Raw genomic sequence first — 16050 nt, 5'->3', positions numbered from 1 at the left:
CTTATTGCCATGTGTACATGACTATGTCAAAAGCTATGTGCTTTTCACACTCAGTTTAATTATTATTATTTTATCAGATGATTATCCCATTATTCGAGTTTTAAAAGGTGTTGCACTTTGAGTTTATTTATTTATATTTTACAGCAATAAGGATAGTTTACAGAGCCAAAATATTTTGGGGTATTCATTCTTGGTATTTTTCGTAATGTGAGTTAAAAGGAAAATAAGCATTGTTATATACATTTTGACTCAGCACAAATCTTTTCAAACATAACTAATATGTAAATCAATAAATGGATAAACATTATGTATAAGTAAGAAGATATCCTCTCCTAATAATTGTTTAAAATTGTAGTAATAGTTACTTATATAAATACAGGCATAACTCCAAGGAGATATTGCGGGTTCAAGGTTCAGTTCCAGACCAGTTTTTTTCTGTTCTTTGCTGTACACCTGAAACTAACACAATATTGTAAATCAACTATATTTTAATTCAAAAAAAAAGCTGTGATGGGCAGACTAGTGAGAGCACTGAAAAGTTTGGAATCCTCTGATATTAATCATGACTTATGTTCCATCCTGTTGCCTCTGTATCGCTGATCCTGGAAGACACATGGATTTGGCTACTTTAGTGTGATCTTCCACTCTTTCTCCTAAAAGAGATTTTTGTACTTATCACGTGACACCCTCACTTCTAGCCGCTCTGGGTCACTATGTTGGTGGTTCAAATGCGCTGACTCTCAAGTCCTGGTATTGATAATTTAAGAAAGAAAAAGGAATGAAGGTCTGGGATTGGATAATTATTATTCTATAAAAAATGTCCCTAATATTACAACTTTTCCTAAAGTCAAACTTTCTCAATTTTAAGTCATTGTGTTTATTCTTTTGTTATAACACACAAATGGGCTTCTGGTTAAAATTCACATTATATTGTAAATTCATTTGGTCTGGCATATCTATTTCTTCTCTAATGACTTCAGAAATATATGTTCTCTAAGAACCGTCACTTTTTGATGTTGAAAGTTATATTGTTTCTTTTTTTTTTTTTTTCCTCTAGAAAATCTCTGGTCCAAAATGTGTAATGGATTTTCAGAGAATATATGTAGGACCAGATCTCAGAGTTGTATAGTCCTCATTTGGCTTTGTGTAACAATTTGCTTCAGTTATCTTTGGAATCCAAGTTGACTTTCTTGATCTTCTTAGTTGAATACAATCCCTCCTCCTTTGATCAACCAAAACGTGTATCAGATAGTTCTGTTGTTGTCTTCTCCTTTTCTCATTAGTGTTTAAGCTTTCTTGAAACTTGAGCTATTGCCTCAAAAGGTCATTATCACACTCTAAGGGGATAATAAAGATATCAATCTTTTATAAAGTGAAAAGTGCAATACTAGTCAGTTATCAAGAAATACTTTGATGTTCTCTGTACCCCTCATTGAATGCCTTATACAGAGAAGAGATAAGGTATTAGAGAGAATATAGGATTTGAGATCCACACTTTTGCTAATTACTAGTTCTATTAACTGTAATTTTCTTTTCTAAAAGATGAGCATAAAGATGGTATCTTTCAGAAGGCTACAGTATGCTCAAATGAGGAAAAAGAGATGAATGCATTTTTTAAACTATAAAGGGCACAAAAACATGTTCTCTTAAGAAGTTCTAAATAGTTTTTGAGTTGAATCTATATTGATTACTTGATTGCTATAGATAAGTTGTCCATATCAAAATAATTCATCACTACTGAACATTAAGAATCATATAATACAAAGACAATTTTGACTTTGATGTGGTCCCTTAATTTCTGTTTAGACAGACATAGTGTTTTAAGTTACTTTGTTTTGTGTATTAATATACAACATACCTGTAATTCCTCTGATGACCTATTTCAAAGGCAGTTGTGTATTAATATAGTTCATTGCAAAAACATCCTATAACATCCTCATTCATCCATTCATTAATTTGAAACCTAGCTGCATGGAAGACATTATCTGGGTTGAGAAAAAAAACTTAATTATAATGGCAATTGATTCATAGGAGTTTAACAGAAATACACTCAGTCTGTGCTTTAGTAATGTGGCCACCATAGATTTTTGTCATTATCTCAATGGGAAATGTTATAATCACTAAGCAGTGATAGGGTTCATGAAAAAAAAAATCACACATGAAAGCATATCTTGTTTATAAAACTGTTGGTTCACAGTTTACCAAGCAGTTTTGATCCAGTTATTATCTTGTTGAAATAGAAAGAAGCAAAGCAACTTGTTCTATTTTTATGAATAATTATCTAATTCTACTTCTATTAGAAATGAGTAGTTTATTAGTAGTTGTTAGGTTTTTAGTTTATTCTTAACTTCATAACAGTCTCTTTATCTGCATAATTCTTTTTCTACTTCTTTTACTTTTTATTGTGAGTGTGTGCATGTGTGTGTGAGTGCACACACGCACATGCATTTGTGTCTCTACTACTGAAGCTTCTTTGGGGCAGAAACCTTTTTATACGTTTTTGTATCCCTGGTGGCTCAGAGGCTTACATGTAAATTAAATATTTGTTGAATATATTCATGAATTTTTGTGGAACTAATAAAACAAAAATAAATGTCTGGGTATCAAATTCTTTTCTTAGAGTCACAGTGATTTTTGAATTTGGCACCATGGTAGCAAAAATACAAATTCAAAGAAACTAAAAGAAACCTCCTTGAAACATTCTACACAAGAGCCCCACACCACTAAGGCAAAATCAATCGTGAGGTATGAGAATTTCTGAAAGAAAAATTGTTCATGTTTATAACTGACAAGTCTCCAGGAGAAAAATAAACTATGAAGTCTTCAGGTGCTTGCAGGAGGAAGGCTGCCTTTGAACAGTGGCATTATTTTGAGTCTTTATTGACTTTTTAAGTCAGAGTGAGGGGCAACCACAACATTTCGTTTGTGAGAAAAGTGAGTTAGTTTTAGATTTTTTTTTTTTTTTTTTGTGGTACGTGGGTCTCTCACTTTTGTGGCCTCTCCCGCTACGGAGCACAGGCTAGGGACGCACAGGCCCAGCGGCCATGGCTCAGGGGTCTAGCCGCTCTGCGGCATGTGAGATCCTCCCGGACCGGGGCACGAACCTGTGTCCCCTGCATCGGCAGGCGGACTCTCAACCACTGCGCCTCCAGGGAAGCCCCAGGGGAGTGCTTTGAATCTCTTCAGGAACCAGACAATTTTTTTTTGAGGTTTTAATTATTTTAAATTAAAAATTATTTTTACTGAAGTATAGTTGGTTTACAATGTTGTGTTAATTACTTCTGTGCAGCAAAATTATTCAATTATATATACATTCTATTTGTAACTATTCTTTTCCGTTATGGTTTATCATAGGATATTGAGCATAGTTCTCTGTGTTATACTGTAGGACCTTGTGGTTTATCCATCCTATATATAAAAGCCTACATCTGCTAACTCCAGCCTCCCATTCCATCCCTTCCCCAACCCCCACCCCCTTGGCAACCACCAGTCTGTTCTCTATGTCCATGGTTCTGTTTCTATTTCCTAGATAGGTTCGTTTGTGTCATATTTTAGATTCCATGTATAAGTGATATCATATGGTATTTATCTTTCTCTTTCTGACTTCACTTAGTATGAGAATCTCTAGTTGCATCCATGTTGCTGCAAATGGTGTTATTTCATTCTTTTTAATGGCTGAGTAGTATTCCATTGTATATATGTACCACATCTTCTTTATCCATTCATCTGTTGATTGACATTTATGTTGTTTCCATGTCTTGGCTATTGCGAATAGTGCTGCTATGAACATAGCAGTACATATATCTCTCTGAAATATAGTTTTGTCTGATGTATGCCCAGGAGTGGGATTGCTGGATAATATGGTAATTCTGTTTTTAGTTTTCTGAAGAACTTCCATACTGTTTTCCACAGTGGCTGCACCAACTTACATTCCCACCAACATGTAGGAGGGAAGAACCAGACAATTTTAAATTCAAGAATGAAGACATTTGCTTAGTTAAAAGCACATGTTCAAGCTAAACAATGGCTATCAAAGGAAACGAAGTGCAAGTGACAGGTAAATACTTCTGTTTAAAGGAAAATGCCTCAGGCTTTAAAAAGCCCTGAAAGGAAAGAATTTGATATAAAATTTTAATCCTCATATTCAAATATTTTTTTCTGTACCTCTCATTTCTATTTCATCATGTATATATGATTTAGAAGGCAAGTTAGAATTGTTGGGATTTATGTTCAAAGCATTTTTATTAAATTCACTTTGCTGTAGAGCTATTATCATTAATATAACTGAAAATTGGTTGAGTTGGCAATTAAGTTTTTTGACATACTGGCTTAATTACTAGCTAATTGCTAGCTGTATTGTACTTAGCAGATGGTTAGAAAGGATGTTGATATAAAAACAGTCACATTATTCATCAGAGCCAGCTAGTAGCCTCAAACTATTGTTTTCACATTGCAGTATAAACTGTATTTTTTTAAAAAGTTCTACAGTACCTGTGTATAATATGAATTTAACTCAATGATTCCAGTAAATGCCATTTAGAAAGATGCACTTATTATGGCTGGTGTCACTAACAATGACGTAAATGAGCATTAGGAAAGGTATGCAGGAGGAATGCCTTTAGATTAACATATCAGTTACATAAGTACACTCCTGGTGAAAAAGACCTCAAAGTTGTTCACAAGAAGTATCCTCGATAGTTGAGGTGACCATAGATTCAATATAAATCACTTAAAAAATTACTGAGATATTGTGTTTATTTAAATCTCACAATAATTTTAAGGAATAGACATTATTTTACCCATTTTATAAATTTTATAACGACCTCTCCAAATTTTATGCAGGCAATAAGTTCTGGGACTAGGTCTCTAGTAGGATGTGAACCTAGTTCTGTTTGATTCCCAAGTCTGGGGCCTTGGATGTTTTAGTAGTGTAAATCTATTTGCCCCAAGGAAGATGAATTAGGGAGGAATTAGAAGTATAAAGAACAGCTAAAAGTTCTTAAAAAAAATAAGGTGACTGCAATAGAGCAAGTGAGCGGGCTTGAGTATCAGCAGTACCACTGAGAAAATAGAAGGGATGGAGTAAAAAGATGTCAAAAGCCAGATTTTGCAATACTGGCTATAGTAGGAATGGAAGATGATATCAAGGTTGGCAATGTGACTGACAGGATTTATGTAATGGTGATGTGACAGAGGCAGGGTGCAGAGAGAAGAGTATATTTAGAGGAGAAAGAGTTCAATTTTTAAAGACTATGATTGAGTTGTTACTAAGAAAGCCTTAACGTTCCCCTCAGCTTGACTGCACTTTTGACAGACTCCATTCTGATTATGGGCCTTGACCTCCTTTTTCTTACAGCATTTACTTTAGAAACCTTGTGCCTGTAAATTCTTTCTATGCCCCTTTGAGTTGTACATCTTTTATAACCAGGCATGTCTTTTCAAGAACTGGAGGCTCCCCCTTTGAAATGTAATCATCAGAAAAAGATAGGACTCTGGGCTCCCAGTCTCTGTGGGCCAGTAGGAAGCCTAACTTCCATAGAGTCAATCAGCAAACATGGATAGCCTCATAATATTGATCAACCTCCCTACTAACATCCTCTAATACTTTTTAGACAGCTCACTCTTGCATTTAAAAACCCTCCTACCTTTTGTTTTGGTAGAGCTGAGTTCAATTTCCATCCCCTATTGCAATAGTTTTGACCTCTATTACAGTAATCTTGAATGAAGTCTTCCTTGCCATTTTTAACAAGTGTCCAGTGACACTTATCTGAGGGATGGCCATTGGAACTCTCTAGGAAGCAGTTGGAAAAGTTTTGATCCATTTGCTAGAGACAACTCAATCTCTTTTTTCCCCTGTAAATTGAGCTTCTTTAAAACATTTAATTTTTGTAGTTAAATATTTCTACAAGACTTGTTAATGAAAAACAGTAGTTTTCTCTTCCCATTTGCTTACCATTTCCAGCTCTTTAAGGGCTTTATACTCAGCCAATTCTTTTAAATATGTGCCCTTATATTTCTAAATAGCATGTTTATATTGCTACTTCTTGATTAGTTTTATACACTATCTATTAACATCACCCTTGGGAAGCTGAGGATTCAGCTTACTTCCCATCCTCACTTACTTCCCATCTCCCTCAAGAGTTATATTGTAAGTTGTATTAGATCAGTTTTCAGTTTTTACATAAATTAAAAAATGTAAATGCGTTGGGCAGCTAACTTGTTAGTATATAATGAATAATTTGTTCTTTCCCAAACAATATTTTACTTTCTTTGGAATTAAAAATTGCCTTAGGTTGTTTGTTTGTTTTAAACTTGGTACTTGTACTAAGTACATGTACTCCTTTCTATATGGTTAAACAAACTTCCCTGTCCCTCCATCAGATTTGTAACTCTCATCTCAACCAATTTACTTCCCCAACTATTAGCCACTGAATCCGTTTCATCTTCTTGAAAAAGTCTCTCCCAGAACTTTTGAGCAGGTCTGATCTGTACTCATTACTTTCCAGGTCTCTTTCACAGCTCATATGCTAGAATCTTCTTTGTCATTATCCTGAGGATTCCCTTTGCCTTTGGATTCCCTGCTTTGGGAAAGTCATGTTATTCTGTTCCTTGGTTTAACTCCTTGTTTTGGTGAAGTATATCTTCAGTAATTATCAGAGAAAGGGTGAATTGGAGGTAAGTTTTTTAAGTCTTGTACATCTGAAAATATCTTCAATCTACCCTCACTTTTTAATAGTTTGGGAATTAGGTATAGAATTGTAGGTTGCAAGAGGATGTTTTCATTGCCTTCTAGCTTTTAGAATGGCTGCTGAAAGGCCCATTGGCATTCTGATTTGTTTCCTTATATAAAAACTGTTCTCTCTCTTTTCCTCTCTGTCTCTCTAGAAGCCTGTAGGATTTTCTCTTTGCCCCCATGTTATGAAATATCAAAGTTTTATGCTTTGAAGCACATCTGTTTTCATGCCCTGTTTCAGGTACTCAGTGGATCCTTTCAATCTGGTTAACTATGTTATTCAGTTTGGGTTATTTTTCCCCCGCAAAAATTGTTTTTGGATGTTCCTTCTCTTTCTTTCTGAAACCCTGTTTTTCAGATAGTCATCCAGTAACTTTCATATCTTTCCCTTCTGATTTTCCACCTGAACTTTCTTCTGTATTGTCTGGGAGAATTTCCCCAATTTTGTCTTTCAATCCTGTTTATTTGTGCTATCGTACGTTAATTTCTAAAAGCTCTTTTATCTGACCTTTAAATACTGAGTTTTAGTCTTGTGTTCTTATTTCATGAATGCAATACCTTCCCTTTCTTTCTGAGGGTATTAATCAGTGGTTTGTTATTTTTTATTTATTTATTTTTTATTTTGAAGTTTTATTCTTCCTGCACAATCTGTTTCCTCCAATTTTTAATTATTTTTCTCTTCTTTTTTTTTGGTATTTGATTTTTACATTAAATGTTTTCTGCCATCTGGTGAACCTTGTCTCTTCGTATTAACAGTGGGGTATTAAAATATGGATGGGAAACTTTGTAAGTATAAGGGGATATCATTTCTGCAGGGTGATCTTGTTGACTATTTCTTTGGGTGGCATCCATGCCAACATCTTTAAATCTTTTCCCTTCAGCTGCTCATACTCCCAACTAAAACCTCTCCTAGTGTCCTTCCAGTAGTCTGGCAGCTGAAAGGGAGAAGAATGCTTGGAATTTCTGTAGTAATTGTGTAAACTTCTGCTTTTCTCCCTGTTTTTAGCTGCTCTCAAATTTGTTTGTCTATTAGCCCTGAGATATGCTGTTTTAGCTTTTCTAGAGGAAACTTCTCAAGGCTTCTAGTGGGCCAGGGACAGTTGGGAATGGTAACACAGGAATCTGTTTCTTTAACAGACTTTCAGCCATTTATACACTCTTTTCCAGAGGAATATAATGGCTTTGATTCTGAGACTTTTGGAGTTCTGTCGTTAAAACTGGACTTATTTCTAGGATGTGATAAGTCAGGTACACTTCTCCATCTGCTGTTTAGCTTCTAAAATTTTGTTCCCATTTTCTTTATGCCTAGGGATTTTCATTTTTTAAGCCTGTCATTATGTTAATGCAGATTAAGGAGGGAGCAGAGCTCAATTCATGTGTTCAGTCCAACATCTGTAACCAGACACATCACCAGTCTAATACAAAGTGTAAGATAGCAGTTAGGTATTCAGGACAGAACTAGTAGCCATGCTATAGGTGGCAGCAGTCAGATCATCTGGAGCAATGCCTTCCATTCTGAGTACCACACTCTGTAGTTGACAAACTATACAGTGACTAGAGAAGAGAGATGACAATGTTTCAAGATGCAAAACTAAATGACATGAGAAGCAGCTGAAGAAATTACTGATATTTATCTAGAGAAAAGAAGGCATCAAAGATGCTTTGACCAAGATTTGAATGCAGCTAAGTTGAGCATCTATGGGCCAAGTATGGTGACTCTATTCAAAAGTTTTGGAAGGATGAGAATACTACAGCTCTTCTATATATTTAATTGGCTGATACATCCACAAGGGATTAGATATTAAGCTTGGTTTCAGGGGACATAAAAAGAGTAACTGAACCAAGTCAAAGCAAAGTCCGTTTTGGCTCCATATAAGGAGAACTTACCATAGGAGTCTGAGACACAAATATGATCAAGGACCAAGCAAGTAACATAAATGTGTGAATTGGCTGGATAAAGATATTAGCAAACTGAAAAGTTCATGTCATGTATAATATGGCAGCAGTATTGAAAGTTTCCAATTTTTCAAAAGAAGTTATATATCTTGACATTTATCTGTAATATTCTAATTCTTGGACATTAATTTATTAAAAAATTTCTGTATCTTTTACCAAACATATGGGCAGGTGAATTTATCCTGATGGAACTGATGTGTGACATCTCTAGTGGTTAGGTCTAGTGGATAGGGTAGGTTGGCTAATCTCATTGGAATTGTCCAAGTGAGTTTGGCTGGTCATATAGGAAGCACATCACTGAGAATAAAGGTGAATTAAAGAATGCCTAATTGCCTTTTCATATCAGAGAGTCTTTGCCTGAAATTTGATTTTTTAAAAGATGTCATTGCTCATTGTACGATACTCAGTCTTCAGTTTTCCTTCTCACTCCTTTCACCCTTTATGGTCATTTTACATCACTGTGTAAAGCACATATAAATTGTGGTCTTCATATGTGGAAATTTATGATTCTCTTTTAAAAGAATTATCTAGGAATGAGGCACAATTGTAGGCTAAATTGATATGTGTTATTTGTTGTTTTCAATAATCTATAGTCACCATATGTTATTTGAATTATTCAAATAGGAAAAAATAACATATGCAGGGTAAATTCATACTAATCATAATTTAAAAGCTGGAATATATGTTTGAGGCCATAGTCCCTTCCTCTACTTTACATTTGAGGGGCTTGAGACCTAGAAGAGTTAAATGACCTACTAAATTGTGTCCAGTGCATAGTACGTGGTGTTGGAAAAGTCATAAAAGTTAGAGAAAACATGACCTTGTTCTGAGGAAGTTTACAACATCAAAGGAAGAGATAGGATGCCATGCAAACATCTATTAGCAGTAATTTAAGGTACAGAGAATCCAAAATTATGTCATTATACCTCGTTACAATTATTCCTGAGAGCTTAGGAATTCACTTCAAATGAAAAAAAAAAAGTGATCCTATGAAACTTGAACTCAGGACAAGCTCCATGCTGTGTGGCTTTATCCTGTTTGTAACCCTCCATCTCCTTCCTGCCACTATTCTATGCTGGAAACTTTCATCATCAAATGACTAAGAGTAAACTGGGAATGAGAGATGTATAAAAGAGCAATAGTGAAGAATAAATGTTAACTACCGTATAATTGGCTTGCAACCAAATAAACATTAAAATGGGTGTCTCCTTAAAGTTAATAAGGAAGTACTGAGCAATTAAAAAGAATTTTAATGTATTTCTCTCCACTTTCCATAATATAGTATTGAGTCCATACAGCCCTGCTTTCTTTTCATAAATAAAATATAGAAAATGATCATCTTATCTCCATAAATATGAATACTGTTCAGGAGACAATTACTACAAAACTGAAATTACAAATTAAATAATTCCACTTTCTTCCTGACATGTTCAAGTAAGAAAGACATAAATATCAAAGGCCTAAGCTTATCATTTTAAAAATAACTGTCTCATGACTGGGAAAGTTTAAGCATGTACAGAAATAAGGTGACAGCCTTTCATGAAAAGAAAATGCAAGCTTTGAATTTTAGTGTCTTGTTTATAGATGATCTTCTAAGAAGATATGTGGAAGGTATTATTCATTGCAGGAAACTGGAAATTATAATATGATGGAATAAGGATCACATTTTTCTCGTTGAGGTGATTTATATTTAAATGAGTTCTCCATAATCCTTTAAACTGAAGTGCAAATTGGTTATCAAAGTCCTTTGCTGTAAGGGTTGTTTTACATAATAATGAATTTCACAGAAGTTCCTCAAAGGGAAATATTGATTTAGGCAACATCACAGGGTATTTCAATTCCAGCAACACTTTAGATTAGTGCCATAGACAGCATATAAAATACTTTCTAAAATCTAAATTTCTCTATTAAGAAGTGTAGGCCGCATATTTTTTCTCGATAGAAAATATAACAGAAGTTTTTAATAAAAATGAGCCTATTTTATCTACTATTTATCTACCACTTCTAATGCACATTAACTTACCAAAAGGTAATGAGAATCTACCATGTGCTAGGTATATGGCTTATTGTTTTAGAAATAGGCTGCATGATAGTAGTAGGAAATATTCGTTTGCCTATATATGTTTATGTTACTAACAAGACCAAATAGCACCAAATATTGAGCCTTTACTCTATGTTAGTTACTGTACTATACAACTTACATGCGCTACTTTACTCATTTCTCACGTTGTCAGGTAGCCATTCCTGTCCTCATTTTATAAATGAGAAAACTGAGGCTAAGAAGTTGTGAGGATTTGAACCACAGTATATTTCTGTCACCCATTATGCTGTAACACTACCTCACTGCTGGCTTCTTTTCAGTCTTGAACTCTGCATGCCTCATTACCAGAAGGTAAGCTCTAGTCGTCTCCCCAGTGATACAGTCAACAAACAGGCAGGTTCCTCTTTGTTGTAACTCAGTGGCCCTAGATCCCAAGTGGTTCTCATCAGTTAGTTGTTACCCAGGTAGTCTCACTTCAGGGAAATCCTGGGACCAGCCCATGGGTGGAACCTGAGATTGTTCCAATGTTCCTATAACATTGGAAAGGGCAGTGCTTTCACTCACAAGACCTGGGTTTGAAACCTAGGTCTATCACAAACTATTTATGTGGCTATGGAAAAGTCAGTTTACCTCCTTGAATCCTCATTTTCTCATCTGCAAAATGCAGAGGCCGGATTTGATCAATGGTTTTCAAAACTGTATTGTTTATTTTTGAAAAAGTGAAGCCTTTTAGCAAATGAAGTCTTATGTTGAATCTCAACATATAAAACATATACAGGTAGAACCACACTGTTTGCAGCAAAGGCTGGGTTTGGAGGAGGCATGAGTTCATCTGCCTCCTGGGTGTTCTTCCAGCACTCATCTCATCTCCAAGGAGCCTCTGAGGCATCAAAGACCCTGCAGAATACAATTTGCAAATTATGAACTAGCTCATCTCTAAGTTTATGTCAGTTCTCATAGTGTATGATTTTAAAACTGTCTGTTGCCATATAAAAGGGTATTAGAATTTTATTAGCATGGATTGAGGGTCAGGAAAGATAATTCAAAGGAGAGAGTACATTAAGTTAAAGAAGTAAGTCAAATGATATGGCCTCGGGTGGCCAGACATACTGTTGATACTGAGATCCTGCAAATGGGTTCTGAAGTTTTGCAGAGTTGCAGCAATGCAAGAGTGGGGCTTTATAATCATGGTTTTTGAAATCTGTGAAATTTTGCTGAAGTTAATTTAATGAAATATGAATATAATTTTAGCCCAATAGAACATTTCATTAATTGATTTAATTTTCTTAAAGGTTACTTGATATTGAGATGTAAACTTTTAATTATGATCCAACTGTTACTTATTATTAGCATCAAAATACTTTTCCTTTTTTCCCTTCTTTTTAAAAATATGAATTTTAGGCAAATTGGCTCACCTTCTCTAAAAAGTTAAAAATCAGATTCCATCATTGCAAGTCTAAGCTTAAAGACTGTATTCATGTAAATGTACTAAACTCTATTAAACTCAGCCAGTATCCCTCTGGGCCTGTGCTGTCTCCGTGATTGACACTGTTTCAATGGTTTAATTCTGACATGTCTGTAGCCACAGATTTTTTTCACTTACCTGCCTCCGCCTTCTGCTGCTTCTCAATCTTCTCCAGGCGCCCTAACAAGGAGTCAATTTTAGTTTTGATCTGGGTTAATTCTTTCTTGATTGTCTGTAATTCATCTGATTTCACTGGAAAGGGGAAAAGGGAAAGAATGCAACAGAATGTCAAATGCACCACGACCCACTTAGAGCACAACTCACAGACACCCCGTGTTTTCTCAGGACTGTGCCACATCACATAGGGTACTTTTCAATCTTATCTGTTTCTCATTGCTTCCAGTGATCTTGCAATACTGGATGACTTTGCCAATTACAAGCAGTGATTCCCAGCGATGTGAACATTTGATACTAAATCTTTTCACTGAAAGTTATGCAATGGGATAGAGGAATCTAGAAATGTTTTATACACTAACTAAAGATACTAAATTCAGTGCAAATGGTAGAGTAAATCTGTAATGTAAGACAGATTCAGATTGAGGAATGATTAAATCATGACAGGTATGCTTTGAGAACTATGATACTGCTTTGAGGACTATGTTGTAATGTATATTTCAGTGATATTTTTAATCCAGGTCCTTAGTGATTGATTGAAACCAAGACATAACATTTGTCCTCTAAAGAAGTGTCTTAAATGCTAGAGAACTCTCTCCAACTTGCTGTACTTTTGCTACTTTCTTTATTAAAAACTACAGCAATGGGTTGTGTGTGTGCCTCTTTTTAAGCCCTGGGGCTTCGAAGGAAAGGAAATTCACTGAAGTCTCCACTGATAATTTCTACAGTTGTGGCTCCTTTTCCAGGTTTTGAGTGTTTAATGGGACTATCTAAAAATGGAACTAACACAAGATTGACTACTTTTAGTTTGGCAAATAAGGATGTTAAACACAAAAAACATCCTACTATCAATGATAAGATAAGGTCAGTTTCCTATTTTAAGGACAATCCTTTCAATGAAGTATGTTGATGTTTATGAAAAATTCACTGCACTGTTCTTATTTTCTCATTTCTTTGAGAATCACTGGAAACTTTGTCATGAACCCTCAATAATGAGATCAAAGATTTTTAAAGCTATAAATCTAGAAGAACTAAACCTGTCTATGAGCATTCATTAGGTGAGTTTTTGGGTATCCATGCCTCAGCAGAGAGCTATGCTTCAATATCTGGGGTAAAGATCTTGATTTCAGTCTATTATTCTTTTCTGTCACTTTTCCTTTCAAGTTTATAATAAACTTGGCTTGGATATTCCTGAAGAAATTGAGTGTTTAGTTTGATTGATTCTTTAGTCTTCAGAATTTTTTTCTAAGTAGTTAAAAACTAAAGGCAATATATGTTTGCTTGAAATAGCGGTAGTTGTCAACTAAGACATATGATATAATCTATATGATAAATTATGTATCAATATACACTAATTGCTCAAAGGAAGAATAGATTTTTTCCAATATAAACATGAAAAAACATTTTCTATTATAAAACCAGAAATTTTTCATAACAAGCAGATTTTTATTTATGTTACAAAGTAGTTTGCAAAATAAAAACTACAAGAATAAGCGATCCTTTAGAGTTCCTATTATGAAGAAACAGACTGAAATTGGAACACAGTTTAAAATAGAAAATTGCTCCTATGGCAATTATTTCTAAGACATCAAAGTGCCATTGTTGAATCACAGCTATAGTTGAAACACCATCTGTCACAATTGTAAATTGATTCAGCTTTGAAGAATGATTTTCATTTCCTTTGATGGAAGCATGCCATGTAGTTTTACTTAAACCTATCAAATTTAATAGAAAATATTTTACCTTAAAACATTAGATTTCAGTGCAGGAGAAATGGGACTGTGGCTGGAAACAAATGGGATGTATTTTTTAGTAAGTGAAGTCACTCCTCAGCCCAGAAATGAGGTTGACTATCTCCTTAAAAAACATAACTAAACAAATCACTAATACCCTATTTAGTAGAAACTATATTGAGACTTATGTCTAACACTGTAGAAATGTCTTTTAAGATCAGAGCGATATCATTATAAAATTTGGGGCTACTTAGTTAATGGGATTCAAGCTTAGATACAGCTAAGGATGTAATCCAGACATCCTATCTGCTCTTTCCTGGTCCCTCCCAGGGAATGTTGAATCAGTCTCCAGCCCTGTGCAAACTGCCCAGCTCCAATCTTGGAATGGCTAGCAGCAAATGCTCACCATGGTCCTGGAAAACAAGGCTTAGAAATAGTCTTGCTTCTTAAGCAATTGTGAAAGTTGTTTCCTTACTGCATTCAGTGCTCTGCTTGGGAGAAGGCTGCCCGCTCATCTGGCCTAGTTGGTTGTAGCCCTTTTGCTCCCTCCTTCAGTTGTATTCATTTTCTATAGATGGAATATGGTGTTGTGCTGTTGTGTCTGGTTTCCAGATGATATTGCTGGTATAAGCCACCTCTGTGTCTGATATACTTCTCTTTCCAATCTTTTCTGACTTTTTCTACTTTTGGGGGGCTCCTGTTAACAAATTTTCCACTGCACCATGGATTAAGCTCCTGTCTGTTTTTACTTACTCTATCAAAATAGATGTATATTTTATAACTATAGATTTCCAAACCTAGAATTAAAAAAATTTTTGCAACTTGGATTTCTGATATTTTTTTTGAAAATTAAAGTCAGTTCAGAGTTAAGGAGAGTCTTAGGTGTAAAACATCCCTGTCCATTTTCTTTTCTTTTCTTTTTACATCTTTTTTTTCCTATCCATTTCCACTGCACTCTCAATTGGGCTTCTGCTTTTAGTTCACCCAGCCTCTTACATAGTGAACTCAGAGTAATATATGTAAAAGTCATAAGTCCTCCCTACTGAAAACTTCCAGAATGTCCCCATTTCTATAGGAAAAAGACCAAAAGCACACATGCACCAACTCTTTAAACTGGTATTTAAGGTCTGCTCCAAAGTATATTTCCAGGTGTATATTCCATTTCTTACTAAAGCAAACTCTTCACTTGAACAGAACAGCTTAATGCTTAATCAAAGAGTATATGGAACCAGATAGACTCTAGTTTGCATTTATGTCCATTGGAGAGCCACTTGTAATCACTAAGATTTAGGTTCCTTATCTTTAACTTCCATCCTTTACCCTAAAGGCTTGTTATAAGAATTTAATGAGATAATGAACATAAAGCACTTTAGCACCATGATCAGAATATCACCAGGTAAAATACATGGTAGAAGCAGAAGCTATTATTATTATTATTTACATGCCTATTCCAGCAAAGACTTTCTCTCCCCAAATATGTCTACCTGCCTTTTGGAGCTTAGTTTTAGTCTTGCCTCCCCTATTAATTCTTCTTCATTTAACCCACTGAAGGGTGTACCTCTTACCTGTAATCTATTTAACAGCATCTCACATTTACTGCTAGACACATATTGCTAGTTGATTTTTCCTTTATATATCTACTTTTCATATTAACTTGCAAACTTCTTGAGAGTGAAGACCTAATTAGGCATTGAAGAATTTTAGGAGTCACACTTTTCTGTGTTTTAATAAGCTCCTTCTCCTCTTATTGACCGATGAGGTTCCTGATGCTTACCATGAAGTCCTAGGCTGTGAAGTCTGTCCTCCTTAATTAAAAAAATGATATTAACAGGTTTAAGAAGATATCCTATATCAAATTGGTACCTAATGAAAACTTTTTGTCTTCTCATCATATACCAGATCCACAAAAAATTATTCAGATTCCTGGGTAAATTATTCAGATTTCTGA

The 16050-nt window shown here is 34.9% G+C and overlaps 1 protein-coding gene across 12 annotated transcripts in view; it reads right to left on the bottom strand.

Moving 5' to 3' along the window:
- Positions 1-16050, bottom strand: part of RALYL (RALY RNA binding protein like) — a 900595-nt gene that overhangs the window by 56764 nt on the left and 827781 nt on the right. For all 12 annotated transcript variants that reach the window (XM_032610288.1, XM_032610292.1, XM_032610297.1 and 9 more), the window contains one exon: positions 12334-12447. In XM_032610288.1, the coding sequence (XP_032466179.1) occupies positions 12334-12447 (114 nt within the window). The remainder of the gene's footprint in view (positions 1-12333; positions 12448-16050) is intronic.

Source organism: Phocoena sinus, chromosome 17, assembly GCF_008692025.1.
Source record: "Phocoena sinus isolate mPhoSin1 chromosome 17, mPhoSin1.pri, whole genome shotgun sequence".
NCBI lineage: Eukaryota > Metazoa > Chordata > Mammalia > Artiodactyla > Phocoenidae > Phocoena > Phocoena sinus.
The sequence above is the reverse complement of the archived record's forward strand: the minus strand, read 5'-3'. Positions and strand labels throughout refer to the sequence as shown.